This window comes from Equus przewalskii, chromosome 2 (assembly GCF_037783145.1).
Source record: "Equus przewalskii isolate Varuska chromosome 2, EquPr2, whole genome shotgun sequence".
Lineage (NCBI taxonomy): Eukaryota > Metazoa > Chordata > Mammalia > Perissodactyla > Equidae > Equus > Equus przewalskii.
Window position 1 is genome coordinate 39,013,125 of NC_091832.1, and position 15,723 is coordinate 39,028,847.

General features: G+C 44.1%; 1 protein-coding gene across 1 annotated transcript; it reads right to left on the reverse strand.

The window, feature by feature from the left end:
- Positions 1-12,136: 12,136 nt before the first annotated feature.
- Positions 12,137-15,036, reverse strand: LOC103540595 (melanoma antigen preferentially expressed in tumors-like). The gene is made up of 3 exons (XM_008507210.2): positions 14,735-15,036; positions 13,727-14,290; positions 12,137-12,710 (listed from the first exon to the last, which is right to left on the reverse strand). Exons 1-3 carry the CDS (start codon positions 15,019-15,021, stop codon positions 12,137-12,139), a joined length of 1,425 nt encoding a protein of 474 aa, XP_008505432.2. The 5' UTR covers positions 15,022-15,036.
- Positions 15,037-15,723: the final 687 nt, after the last annotated feature.

Consider the following 15,723-nt stretch of genomic DNA (forward strand, 5'->3'; position numbering starts at 1 on the left):
CCCAAGACATCTGGACACGCAGGTGCCCAAGAGAGGCAGTCACACTGACCACACAGATAAAACTCATCCGCATCGTCTTTGCAGAAAGGTTTTGCATTTGAGAGCGTAGAACCTGACAAGGAACATCGAGGGTGCTTTCTCCTCCCGTGGGGGGCGGCAGAGACCTGGTGCAGTGCTGTCCACATGAGAAGAAGGAACTTTCTCATAAGGAGGTTCTTCTACCCGTGATGGCCACACGCTAATATGAGTGTGAGTGGGTCAGGAGTGGACGTCCCTGGAGGACAGTGACAAGGGTGACCAACTGCCCGGGGAGGTGAATAAGGGCAGCCCCGACAGCGCTCGCACCATCTGGGGTAGTAGACTCAGCGGTGGTCTGAGACCCTCAGGATGCGTCCGGTCTCTGATGTCTGTGGAAATCTCCATAGTGTAACATCGCTTATATTTATAGGTTACAGAAGTTATAACTAAGGTAAAAATTCTGGCTTAGGGTAGTGTTAGCGGAATCATTTAACATCACTAGAGATATTTGGTGAATGTTGTTATAAGTTCAGAGAAGTTCTGTTAATAAAGGGCATCTTCCAGAATCCTACAGCAAATACTACAATTAATGGCGAAACAACAGAAGCCTTCCAGACTGTGTGCTGTGACACGTCTGCTAACTTTGCTATTACTTGTCATTGCACTAAGGTCCTAGCCAATTTTATAAAAAAAGGAAAAAGAATTGATATGAATGTAATGAATAATGTAGATGATATGATTGTCTACCTAGAAAATCCAAGAAAAGTAATAAACTTACTTGAACTAATATGTCAGTTTAGCAAGATGGGCAGGTACGACATTAATATGCAAAAGTCGGGAGCTCTCAGACTTCCAATTTCTTGTACAAATACCCAACCACAAGCTTAGGAATGCTGGATAGAGTATACGGAAAACTGCTTTTAATGCATAGCTGAGCCCGTGAGTGAAAAAAAGGAAATATTTGTGGGCTGGAACAAAAGGGAGCTTGAAAGTAGAGTGATGAGAAAATGACATAACTAATGGCTGCTGCGGGCAAAGGAGATTAGCATGATGGGTCATTACAGGCCCAGACACCTAGGGGCCTGGTGTTAAGACCCACATTGGGGATGAGTAGGAACCTAGCCTGCAAAGGACAGGGAAGGGAAGTGAATAGCTCTTCATGAAGCCAGGCCATCCAGAGCTCACCGCAAGTGAAGGGATGGATTCTAAAATCCACCTGCCAGGGCAGGGATGGTTATGGGTGGGGAAAGAATTGTCTCCCTCATAAATCTCATAAATTCAACCCTCCAGCGTGTTTCTTGTAGGCTTGGGGCCTATTTTATATGCACTCTGTGGTCTAGGAAACCCCAAGATGAGAAGGGTGATCACAACTTTCACAAGCCACTGGTATCACTGGGACGCTTGGAGGAAGCAAAAGAGCACGGTGACCTTGGGGGATCCGATAACATGAACTATGAGAAATTCCCACAGATAATTCCCTGGTGAAGATGAGTCCACAAACCAGAATTCTAACACTCGTTTGAAAATATCTCAAGAGCCGGGGTTATCAAACCAAAATACTCAGGAGGATTAGAACCCTGGAAACTTCAGAGAATGGAACGATCTGAAAAGGCTCTAAAGTAAGATGTTAGAAATGAATAAAAACATAAAAGAATCAAATGCTTAAGAAAAGACAATGGTTAAAAAAAAAGAGACTTTTTTTTTTAAAGATTGGCACCTGAGCTAACATCTGTTGCCAATATTTTCTTCTTCTTCTTCTCCCCAAAACCGCCCAGTACATAGTTGTGTATTTTTAGTTGTGGGTCCTTCTAGTTGTGGCATGTGGGATGCCGCCTCAGCGTGGCCTTGTGGGTGGTGCCATGTCTGAGCCCAGGATTCGAACTGGTGAAACCCTGGGCAGCCGAAGCAGAGCGTGAGACCTTAACCACTCGGCCATGGGGCTGGCCCCAAATTTTTAAAAATAGAAACAAATAGAACTCTTTGAAACTCCTTATCCAAGATATAAAGATCCAAAATTTCCCAGATTGGTGAAAGACACAAAACCCAGAAATTCAGGAAGCCCAAAAGATCCCAAGCAGAGTAAAGGCAAATAAATCCACACATAGATAAACTATGTGAAATCCAGAACACCAAAGACAAAAAGATTATCTAGAGAGAGAAAACAAATTACTTATGAGGGAATGACAATTTGACTTGCAGCTGGCTTCTCAACCCCCCAGTGGGAATCAAAAGTCCTTCAAATAGAAATAGTATCTTCAAATCACTAAGAATATAATTGTCGTCCAGAATTCTAAATTCAGCAAAACTCATGCGAGAATGAGATGGAATAGAAGCCTTTTAAGACAAGGATTGAGAGAGTTTTTCACCTTTAGCTCTGTTGAAAAAGAAAATCACATGTGTAGAAAAGGTCTGAGATTCAAAAAGGAATGGTAAATAGAGAAATTAGAAAACATGCTGTTAACCCAAACAACTTTCAACTGTATAAAACAGAAGTAATGACAAATTGGGGGGACAAAAATAAGGGCTAATTAAAATCCTAGTCAATAACGTGATGTAATGTAAGATGGGAGAGTAACTGCCGTTAAAGTTTCTGTGTTGTCTGGGAAGAGGATACAGACGCTAACTTTATATTTCACTTCCTTTCATTTCTTCTCTCTCTTCTTTCTCTTTTATTTCTTCTTCTCTCTCCCTGTTTCCTTCCTCCATCTTTCTTCCCAGCTCAGGAGCAGAATTGAAATATTCGAGGTTCTTCGTTCATGGCTCATTATCACAGCTGGTCCGTGAGAGGCCCCTGTGTTGAAGGTGTGTGGTTATACGTCTGTATATATTCCCTTTTATTCTGTTATCCACTTCCACTTCCCTCCCACCATAGAAAACCACTGTCCTATTTGATCTAGCCTTGAATTTGCCTGTGCCCTTAGGAAACATGTAGTGTCATTCTGTATGTGTGTTTATTTTAGTTTACATACATGGTATAGTGTACAGTGCTACAGAGAAAGGGGCCCTACAACAAATTGCCCAATCCAGGACACTCTGGAGACTGCATGGAAGAGCTATCGTTATTACTATTTCCAGAACAACAGGGATACCCTATTGGACTCGTAACCACCTTAACTGTAGGCCTTGTTCTCTTACATAATTTTTCCATTTAGCAACATGTTTTTAAGATATAATAATAACAATAACAATAATATTATTTGCTATATGATGAATACCATTGCAACTCTGTAAGGTATATATTACTATCCCCAATTTATGGGTGAATAAACTGAGGCACAGAGAGGTCAAGAGAGTTGTACAAGGTCACACAGCTAATGAGAAATGAGCCAGTTTTGAACCTAAATTAGTCAGTCTGGCTCTGGGGTCTCTGCTGCTACCCAGGATACCATAAGTGCCTCTGAATCCAAAGGTTCTGAGGATCTTTGGCAGCACTGGGGGTACAATGGTGAGCATAGCTGCCTTCCGAAGGCCCTGAGGGTCTTATCTTGCTTCATATCTCAGTGGGAAGGTAGCTAAAGTTTCTCCATTGCATCTGATGTTTGATACGAGTTTTTAGTTTATGACATTTCATTTTCCAAGAATTTTTTTATCATAAATAAGATTTGATGTCTATAAAATTCTTTTCTGCATTTTTGAGGGAACCAAACTTTGCCTTCTTTCATCTGTCAATGTGGTGAATTACGCTGATAGCTTTTTCAGAGGTTGTCTTGTGTTCCTGGAATGAACTTCTCTTGATCATGATATATTACTTTTTAATACACTCTTGGATTCAGTTAGCTGAATTAAAATTTTTGCCAAACGAGCCTATAATTTACTTTCCGTCTAATGTCTTATTCAATTTTGAAATATAGGTTACAGCTAGCTCATAAAATGAATCGCACGGCTTTCCCTTTTGTCTGTTTTCTGGAACATCTTGTGTAAGACAGAAAATACCTGAAACTGTGGAAAATCACGTGGAGAGCGCCTGAGCCTGGAGCTCTCGGGGAGGAGTCTCGGTAATTACCATTTCAATTTCTTTGATTTGTCTATTGCAATTTCTGTTTCTCCCTGCAACGAGTTTGTCATTTCATATTTTTCCAGAAATTTATCTTTTTCATCTTGGTTTTCAAATTTATTAGCATATGGTTGTTAATATTTTTATTATAATACATTTTTATTATCAAATATACATACAAATAGAAGACCATCTGTTATACATATGTAATATGTATATATAAGACTATATGTATATAAATAATATGTATACAGTTGAAAAAATAATAGTAAAATGAAGGCCCATGCATGCACCACTCACCTTAGGGCTACTGTGTGTCCTGCCCCTCCCCCTCTGCCAATTCCAGCTGCCTACATCTCTTCCAATGATTTAATGACCAGGAGAGGTGTACCTCAGGAATACAAGGTTGGTTTAACATTTGAAAATCAATCAATATAATGAACTACATCAATGCAATAAAAGCAAACAAACCCCATATGATCATCTCAATAGAAGCAGGAAAAGTATTTGACAAAATTCAATTATCTGTTCATGATTTTTTTTAACTCTCAGCAAAATAAGAATAAAAGAAAATTCCTCAATATGATAAACGTCACCCTCAAAAATATTTACAGCCAACTTCATACTTAATTGTGAAGGACTGAACACTTTCTCCTTAGATCAGGCACAAGGTGGGGATGTGTACTCTCGTGGCTTCTGTTCAACATTGTACTGGCCATTCTAGCCAGTGAAACAAGGTGACAAAAACAAAGACAGGCCATGCAGATTGGCAAGGAAGAAGTGAACTGCCTTTTATTTACAAACGGTATGACATCTATATAGAAAAGCCTACGTAATCTACACCAAAACTATAAGAACTAAGTGAATTTGGCAAAGTCACAGGGTACAAGGTCAATAAATAAAAATCAGTTGTATTTCTATACTAGCTACTAGCAACAAACAATTGAAATAAAAATTCCATTTACAATAGAATCCAAAGGCTTGAAATACTTATGGGTAAATTTAATAAAATATGTTCAAGACCTGGATACTGAAAACTATAAAACAGTGTGGAAAGAAATTAAAGAATACCTAAATAAATAGAGAAATACATTATATTCATGCATTAAAAGACTCATAATTGTTAAGATGTCAATTCTCCCCAAACCTACAGATTAAATGCAATCCTAATCGAGATTCCATCAGGATTTTTGTAGCAATTGAGAGGCTTATTCTAAAATGTATATGGGAATGGCAACAACCTTGCATAGCCAAAGCAATTTTATAAAAAAGGAACATTTTGGAAGACTCATACTACCTGATTTCAAGACAATATGAAGCTACAGTAATCAAGACAGTGTGGTGTTGGCATGCTGACTAATGGAACAGAATAGAGAATTCATAAGGAGAATCACACATATGTGGTCACTTTTGATAAGGTGCCAAAGTACTTAGATGGGGAAAGAAAAGTCTTTTCAACAAATGGTGCTGGTACAACTGGATGCGAACAAAATAAATATCAAATCTTACCTCACACCATCCATAGAAATTAACTCAGAGTGGATCGTAGATTTACATGGAAAAGTTAAAGCTATAAAACTTCTAGAAGAAAAGTTTAGCATAAAATCTTTGCAATTGAGGAGTGGACAAAGATTCTTCAAATAGGACACAAAAGATAAAAGAAAAAATTGATAAATTGGACTGTATTAAAATTTAAAATTTTTATCTTCTGAAGATACCACTGAGAAAATAAAAAGACAAAACATAGACTGGGAGAAAATATTCACAATACGTATATTTGACAAGGACTTGTATCTGGAATATATTAAAAAATTCTTACAACTCAATAATAATAAGATCAAAAGAATTGGCCAAAAGATTCAAACACAGAAGAAGACATACAAATGCCAAATAAGCACATGAAAAGGTGCTCAACATCATCAGTTGTAGAGAAGTGATGTTTCTCTAAAGAGAAACATAAGCTTATTGTTTAACCCAAGAATTCCACTCCTAGGTACTTACCCAAGAGAAGTGAAATGATATGTCCACACAAAGAATTCTACATAATGCTCACAGCAGCTTTTTTCATAATGGCCACAAACTGGAAACAACCCAACAAAGTGTGGTATGTCCATATGGTGGAATACTACACAGTAATGAAAAGGGAAGAACCAGCTATAACGCACAATGTAGGTTGTTCTCAAAAGCATTACGCTCAGTCAAAGAAGCTGGACACAAAAGACAACATATTGTATGATTCCATTTACATGACATTCTAGAAAGTGCATCTATGGTGACAAAAAAAAACCAAAACCAGATCAGTTGTTACCGGGGGGGCTGAGGTAGGCATGACTGACAGCAAAGGGCACAAGGGAACTTTGGGGATGATGGAAAGATGCTGTATCTTGATTGTGGTGGTAGTTTCATAGGTGTATACATTTGCCAAAATTCATCAAACTGTAGACATTCAATGTGTGTAGTTTCCTATCAATAAATTATGACGCAATATAATCAATTTTTAAGTCTACATGAATCAATATCAATAAATCTCATAAACAAAATCTTGGCTTAACAAAAGCACATTGAAGACAGATATATAAAGTATGACATTTATGCAAAGTTTACCAACATCTGAAATAATATACGTTATTTACGGACACATATGTACGAAAAATGTAATTAAAGCATGCTTGGAAATAATATATAACAAATTTAAGACAGTGGTTATCTCTGGGAGGGAGGAAGAGACAGGGGTTCAGCGACAGGGGAGGGTTCCCCAGAAAGAGTCGTCTGCATCTATAATGCTGTGATAGGCTTAAAAAAAATCTAAAGCAACTATGGCAAAATGCTAATATTCTGAGTGTAAAGCTGGGTGTGAATATCTATGTATTCTTTATATTACTTAGCATACTTTGTGTATTTGGGATATTGGGATAAAAATTACAATGTGACTACATGAAATATGAAGACGTAGAGATGAGAATGTTGAAATCTCTTTAGAGAAGTTTTGCTAAGAAGGAAAAGAAATGATACAGGGCTGGAGGATTATGTGAAGTCAAGTGAGGTTTTTCCTTTCTTCCTGTCTGTTTTTTGAAGGGCAGACAGTGGAGAGCCTGTTCAGAAGTTGATGAAAATGATCTAGCAAACACGATGAAATGGGTAACAATTCAGGAGAGATGAGGTTAAATACAGGGAGAAAACACTGAAAAAGCAAAGAGAAGCTGTGGTGTGTACAGGGTTTTTATTACCATATGGTTGGTAATAGCAGAAAAAAAATTAGAACAACCTAAACTTACGTAAACAGGCAAAGGATTAAACTGTGGACCAATCACTTTAAGGAATACTATATGCCAGCTAAGAAGAATGAGGACAAATCTTTAAGATCTACACTTAAGTGAAAAAAAAGCAAAATGATCAAAACCACACGAAGGCGTTATTTCTATAAGAGAAGACGAAACCAGACATTTCTATATTCACATATAAATGTATAGAAAGCCAGAGAAAAGTCTGGAAGAAGATGCACTAACCTGACCCCTCTGGAGAGGGGCCTGGAGGGAGGAGGACGTTCGGGGGATGTTTGTTATCTGTATTATCAGAGTGTTTTGCATCGAGAATGCTGTCCTGTATTACTTGGGCAAAACCAAAAAGAGTGTGGAAAACAAATGAAGACTGCCCTCATGTGCCATTTACACGTACAAATGTAGTGAGCACAGAATCACAACTGGTATTTCTTCCATGTCCAACATATTCATATTATCGGTAACTAGCTAATGTTGATTTTTCTCCAAATTTGCCTTGTAGTGGAAAGTAACATTTGGCTATAAGCTATTGATACAGATTCCCATGCATCATGCAGTCATAAACACTTACTACCACGTGCCAGGCTCCACATTCAGCTGTGGGACCATAGGGTGATGGGGACACAGTCCCTGCCCTTTATGGGGCAATCTGTGTCTAACAGGAAGGATTGTCCGGGAAAAAAAAATAATTGTAGTACATACCCTTATCATACGATCCACAGTCTCGCCCCTTGGTATCTACCGAAATGAGTTAAAAACTTGTGTCCACAGCAAAACCTGCACACAGATGCTGATAGCAGCTTGATTCATAATTGCTGAAACTTGGAAGCAACCATGATGTCCTTCAGTGGGTGAACGGATAAATAAACTGTGGTATTGTCAGACAGTGGAATATTAGCAAGCCGTGAAAAGACACGGAGCAACCTTAAATGTCTATCCTGAAGTGAAAGAAGGCCACCTGAAAAGGCCACATACTGTATGATTTCAACTATGTGACATTTTAGAAAAGGCAAAACTCGAGACAGCAAAAAGGTCAGTGGTTTCCAGGGGCTGGGGGGAGGGAGGGACAAACAGAAGAAGCACAGAGGATTTTTAGGGCAGTGAAACTATTCCGTATGATACTATAATGGTGGATATATGTCATTACACATTTGTCAAAACCCGTAGGATGGAGCCAGCTCTGATGGCCTGGTGGTTAAAGTTCAGTGCACTCTGCTTCTGTGGCCCAGGTTTGATTCCCAGGAGTGGAAATGAAACCAAGCAATGGGCTCGCTCTGTTTGCCACAGTCTGAGCCAATTAATCACAACGAGTTAGAGATCAAGAAAGGAAGCTTTAATTCAGCTAGCCTGCATAATTGGCAAGATGCCAGACGAATGTCTCAAAAAAACCCATCTTCAAGGATTGCAGAATCTTGAGGCAGTTATATGGGGAAAATGGGCAGTAAGGAGGGGGTTTCCTTCAGGCACGAGGGACTCCAGGGTCTTTCATTGTTCTTTTCTTCTGTCAGCTGTGATGGATACCTTGTGGTCAGCCTGTTCCTGGAGAGAAACTCATAGAACAAAGTTTCAATTTATCAAGCTATTGGGGAGCACATATGTAAGCGAAGACCATAAATCAGGAGAGCATGTGAGTTTTTTAGAGTATGTGCAGAGCAGCAAGTAGTCCCACAGATGAGGGGCTGGGGCCATTTAACAACAAGATGGCCTCACTTTTGCTCACTTACAGAACCACATTGCTTGTCTGTCCGTAGCCATGCTGTGGCAGTGGCTCACATAGAACTCGAAGGACCTACAACTAGAATATACAGCTAGGTGCTGGAGCTCTGGGGAGGGAAAAAAGAGAGAGAGAGAGAGAGGGGAAGATTGGCAACAGATGTTAGCTCGGGGCGAATCCTTCCCAGAAAAAAACAAAAAAAACATAGAATGTACAACACCAAGAGTGAACCCTAATGTAGACTATGGACTCTGGGTGATAATGATGTGTCAATGTAGGTTCCTCGATTACAACAAATGTACCATCTGATGAGGGATGTTGATAGTGGGGGAGGCTGTGCATATGTCAGGGTAGAAATTCAATGGGTAGGGCCTGGCCCAGTGGCGCAGCGGTTAACTGCACACGTTCCACTTCGGCGGCCTGGGGTTTGCTGGTTCAGATCCCAGGTGCAGACATGGCACTGCTTGGCACGCCATGCTGTGGCAGGCATCCCACATATAAAGTAGAGGAAGATGGGCATGGATGTGAGCTCAGGGCCAGTCTTCCTCAGAAAAAAGAGGAGGATTGGCAGCAGTTAGCTCAGGGCTAATCTTTCTCAAAAAAAAAAAAGAAAGAAATTCAATGGGTAATCTTTGTACTTTCTGCTCAATTTTACTGCGAACCTAAAACTACTCTCAAAAGTAAAGTCTGTTTTTAAAAATATAATTGTAATCCTTCCAACTCTAAAATTATATTATTCTAAATATTTTTGTAAAGAAACAATTCTTATTCATTAATCTTTAAAATCAATTTAAAGTCTCCTTTGTTTTTGAGGTTCCAAACCAAGTTAAACATTCTTTTAAAATGTCCACATGCATTCTTTAAAAGTACTGTTTCTTTTATAATTTTAAAAGGCAATTTATATCTAATATTTACATAAGTCACAACACAAATATTTATACTTAAATGGCACTTATGTAGCAGCAGATTTTTTAAAAATACTGAATGATGTGGTCCTGCTCGTAACACTCATTTGTATCATCTGGTCTGATCTGCCAGCAGGTGGCATCTGAGTCCTGAGGGTTGGAAACGTTCATCTGATCGTCCCCGGAGATACAGCCAGCCTTTGATGCGCCCTCGCCCTTCCTGTGCTAGCTGCTACAGCCGCCTGCGTGAAGCACGATTCATCGGTGGCTGCACTGAAAAGCTGAGTCCCATTCCATGCCCTGTGGTCTGCTCTCCTCCCTGTTGTAAGAAATAGGGCATGAGAAGGAAGGATGAAGAATGCTGGGGGCTTCTGCTAGGAGGGAAAAAGAAGAAAAAGACCCAGTTGCTGAGTTCTCACTGTATGCCAGGCCCGGCGCCAAGCCCTCAATGTGCATCATCTCATTGGATCCTACAAGAATCCCATAAACTGGGTGAGCATCATTATCTTCCTCTTATGGGAAAACTGAGGCTCTTGCCTAAGGTCCCCTCCCTCCCCGCCCGGCCAATAACACCAGCCCCTGCATCCTCACAGGGAGCCTTCGTTGGAGCGATGGTTAATTTCATGTGTCAATCTGACTGCCTGGGAGGAGCCCAGATAGCTGGGAAGACATTAATTCTGGGCGTGTGTGAGGTGTTTCTGGAAGAGGTTAGCATTTGCATCAGTAGACTGAGGATGAGTTCTGCCCTCGCCGGTGCCAGTGAGCATCATCCAATCCCTTGAGGGCCTGAATGGGGCAAAAAGGGGAAGGAAAGTCACATTCTGTCTCTTGGCCGTGAGCGTTGGAGCTCCTGGTTCTCCGTCCTTCCTCCGAGACTCAGCCCTGTGGTCCCCCAGTTCTCAGGCCTTTGCTCTCGGGCTGGGAGTTGCATCATCAGCCACCCTGGTTTTCAGGCCCTCAGCTGGAGACTGAGTTATGTACGGTTCTCCAGCTTGTAGACAGAAGGTCGTGGGACCTCTCAGCCTCGGTAACCACCAGAGCCAGTTCCTGCAACAAATCTGCTCTAATATGTATCTGTGCATATCCTATTGGTGTCAGGAGAGCCCTGGCTAGTATGGTGCCTTGCCACAGCGCACTCATTGGCCCACAGGTATTTTGTTTTACATCCTGATATGCTGATTTCAAAACATGCTCTGCTAGTCTTCTTTGATGGGGGAGAAGGGCGGTGTTACGGGCATAAAGCCAGTCTCTCACTGACATGACCTAGCTCCTCAAAAGGACAGAATTTTTTAATGTGGTATAGAAATACGAAAAAAATGTCACACAGCTATATGATTTTAGTACTGTGCTAAAAGGAGTGTGGATGTCTTTCGTGGCTACAGCTAGCTCAATTCGGGAAGGACTGCCACCCACCCACGACGGGCCCAGAGGCTCCGGCAAGTCTGCAGTGTGGATAACCCCTTCCAGAACCGGGGGCTCTGCCCTGTGTCGTGCAGCCCTTTCCCAGCATAAAGCCAGAAACCGAGACTTATGGATCCACCTGGAGAACCAGAGGAATGCTCGTGTCCAGGGTCACAGCCTGAGTCAGCAGTGAGGCCGGCTGCTGCCAAGAGCCCTTTGCTCCAATGGCTCATAGGCCACTTACTGTGTTCTCGTTGTGATATTAGCCCCTGAACAGCCACAGAAATAAAAAGGAGGTAAGAGATGCCCCAGGGAGAGGAAAGAACTGGAAGGAATGATAAAAATGTTCTGAGTTCCTGGAGCGGAACCTCTCCCAGCAGCGAGAGTTTCTGATCATAGACAACTCAGTGCCTTCTTTTTTTTTCCATCAGTAACTGGAGATTCCTGAGGTGTAAACTGGGAAAACAGATTCATAAATCATAGAGGACACCAGACGGTTTACATTGAGGTTCTCTTTAGCTCTGGCTGCTTCTTTACAACTATCCACCCAGCAGGAATTCCCACATGTACGTCTCAGGCCCGAATCCCCCTCCAGAAATTCAGATTCATACTTCTGACTCTATGGGACACATGTCCCGGAGGATTCCGTCAATTCTCTGAGTCAACTTTGACCCCCTGCATCCCGCACCCCGCCTGGACCACCTTTTCTTGTTCCATTCATGTCGAGCAGCAGATGTCTGAAACTATGGGTCTGTGATCTCTTCACAATGTACCTAGATTTCAGTTTTCAGGTGCCCAGAAGAAAGCTTTTGATGGATGCACCCAACTAGGCGGGCATATAACAGGGCCACAGAATGGGCTCCAAGTCATGGGATGTCTTGTTGCCACAGTGAGGACAGGGGCTCATGCTAAGCCAGACAGTCCTGGGCCGTCCTAAGTCCCTCAGAATCTCTATCAGCTCAGCCCTAAACCAGGCAAGTCTGCCCAGGTGGAGAGCCCCCCAGGGGCTGTAACTCTCCAGAGGGGCAGGATACACCTCCAGCCTTAATCGGCGCAGCCCGTCGGTGTGGCGCAGCAGCCTCCCCATGACGGCCATGGAGAGGGGGTTCCCACACATGCTGAAGGTCCTGAGCTGGGAGCAGTGGCTCAGGGCAGGCAGGATGGCCTCGAGATGGGAGTCCGCGATCCCACACTGATCCAAGTCCAGGTTCTGGAGGGTGGCTGCAACTTTCTCCAGCAGGATTTGGAGGGGCTCAGGACTCAAATAGGTCAGGCTGATGCCACTCAGATCCAGGTTCTGTAGCTGACTGATGTTCAGGCAGTGGGACAGGTGTGTCAAGTCTGATTCCGTAAGATGGCAGTTAGTTAATGAGAGGGTCTCCAAGGGGGTCTTCAGGCACCTGGGGAGAAACTGAGCGGTTAGGTCTGGGGAATGGGGGTGGCAGGTGGCCTCAAGGTGGGAGACGACTTGCCCAAGCCCAAGGTCACTCTGACCGTCTGATGAAGGTCAATGACCAGGGTGCCCAGTCTCACTTTAGGCCGGGTCCTTTCACCTTTGCTTGTCTGACTGGGTCAAGTTCACAAAATCTCTGAAGCTCCCTTTCCTCATCTGTCAAGCTGAGTACAACATACTCCACTTATGAGGATGAATGAAGATAACGGAATGTGCTAGAACATGCTCAGAAGAGAACCTGACACCAGCATCTCAACCAAGTGTGGGCATCATTGAATTTTAATACTGGGACACAAGACCAAAAATGCTCTCACCTTGAGCTTCCTTCAAGCCACTGCTTGGGCTCTAGGCGCCCCTGTCTCCTGGCCAGGCAAAGCCAGTGGGAGCCATGCACAAAACACAAATGTGGGCAGAATCCCGCAACATCGGCTGGGGTCGCCAGTCTGCAGGGGTTCACTCACGTCCCTGCGTCATCACCAAATCATCTGCCATTTTTATCATCCTTTTCGCTCCAGCTCCCTTTCCATCATCTCCAGAATCATGCATTTCCCCTATATTATTGACCTTACCTGGGGCACAAAACAACCTTTTACAGATGGGGAGTCTGGGCCAGGCTCATTCGTGTTCACAAAGCTTGTGAACACAAAGCCTACCTTTGGCAATGCTCGGGTCTGATGCAGCTTCCGCTCTTCGATGCCCTCCGCCCTCATCTGTTTTTCTACGTCATCTCAACTTAGACACCACTTCCTAAAGAAGAATTCACAAACCCACCCTCGCTAGGTCTGAGCTCCCCCATATATTGCTGCAAGCGTGCCCTTTCCATAGCCTCTCTGACAGTTTGTCCCTCTACCTTTATTTGGTGAGTATGCGATACCACACTTTAGGATAGAGCAGCAAACGAGACAATGCATTTGACATTCTAGAGTCACGTTCAGTTACCCTGCCAGTGGCACCACCGCTCACCTGAGCATCTGGTCCAGGCAGCCTTCGAGGAAGGAAGGAGAGTCTATATAGAGCCCCCGGAGGTGGTGCAGCCTGAGGACCTGAGAGGTGAAGTGGGCGACTTGCCGCTCCTCCTCCTCGGAGGCGGCCGCGTGGATGTGGGCGAGAAGGAGTCTCTGCACGTTACTCATCCGGCCCAGGTAAGGAGCAAACACTCCCAGGGTGGACAGCTGCCAGGGGCAGTTGACTTCCACCTGCTGGATGCAGTCCAGCTGCACCATATTCAAGACCTTCTCAATATTTTGGATGGGCATGGCGAAAATCCTCAGCTTCTTACAGCACAGATGTAGCCAACCTTCTCTCTGCTTGACCCACGTAATGAGGTAGGTGAGGAATTCATCCAGGGTCGTTTCCTTGAGGCAAAGGTCTACGAACACCTTCAAGGGAGCCAAGGGCTGCTTCGACCTTGAACTGTCCTCAGCCCCTGGTCCCATCGGTGAGCACATGTGGACCCCGGCTCCAGACCACAGGCTCCAGAAGTTCTGACCACCGTTCCGTAAATCCAGCACCTGCAGTTTCCACCTCCTGGGGGGAAAAACCAGAGATTGGCTGAGATGCTTTAAGCTCAATGCAGAGTGAGGCCACGAGTTGCAGAATTTAGGCGACAATCAGACCCCCACTTGTGTTTTATTTCACATCCTGGACGTCGGCTGCTCCCTTGCCCTCTTCCCTCTGCCTTACATTTCCCCACCCCCCCTTCCCCTTCCATCCTTCCTGGTCTCCACCTCCAGCACCTTTAAGTATCTGGGAGGAGGCGGGCGCATGCTCTTTCAGGTGGCCTGCATCTTAAGCAGCCCTCCACTTCCGGAAGGCATTCCCAAAGTGAGCTCAGCAAGGCCAAGGCGTCTAGCTTCTTGACTGGCATCATCAGAAGCCTCTGGTCCACCCCCTGGCCTTCCGTGCTCTCTGATGCCAGCTGCCTCTTCTGGGAGGCTCAGGACCCTACCAGGCTACCTGGATCAGCCTTACCTGGGGCGAACCTTCTGGGCAAGCAGGACATCGAGCCCATCAAGCGCGGCTTGTAAGATCTCCTGGTGAGGCGTCTGCATCAGGCCCCCCAGAGGGAGACGGGCAAAGGGCCAGGCCTGCACCATCGCCTTCAGGGTCTTTGTGTGTCTCCCATTGAAGGCCTCCATGAACAGTGGTGGGAAGAGTTCGGGGGGCAGCAACTCCAGAGCTGCGATGGCCGAGGCCTCGTCCCTCAGCAGGCTCTGACCTGCCAGTTCCAGGAGTCTGGGTGGGACCCGGACACTCATCCTGAATCTGCTCCAGAAGAAATCCTGCAGAAACGTCCAGGGAACAAGGCTTCCTGCTCAGGCCAAGCGTGAGGCAGCCCATCGTGGGTCCCCCCACCCTTCAGAGGAACCCACTCAGGGTCCTGCCCTGGCAATGGTGGAAGAGCCTCAGTTTACCCCAACTCCACTCCGGGCTCAGTGGCCACAAAGCCATAGCTCTGTCCCTCTGGCACCAGGACAAGTGTCCCAAGGAAGTGAAAGGCCAACCACCAGCCCATCCATGTCCACCCACGGCTTCACTTAATCCCAGCCCCACGGTAAAGTGGGTGCCTAGGAGCCTGAAAGCTGAGCCCCACCTTTTGGGGGGAAAACTTTCAGACCGTTATTCAAGACCCTAAAACAATGGGAATGGGAGCATCACATGGCCCAGCACAGCCTACATTCTCAGTCCCCAGTTAACCCGGCTGGGAGAGATTAAGGAGATACCCCTAAAATGAATGCCATTCGTTTTCACTTTAAAAATTTTGAATGAGAAATTGTAAAAGCCGTGTAACAAACAGTAGGATCTAGAATTTGGAAGTTAGCAACGGAAAACACCAATTTCTATGCATTATCTCTTTACATGTGTTAGAATTACCACTTTGAGGAGGAGTTCAGGGGAAAAATAGTTCACATGCCAAAGAGATGCCGCTCTAAAAATATCATATGAAATGTTTTCAAGCT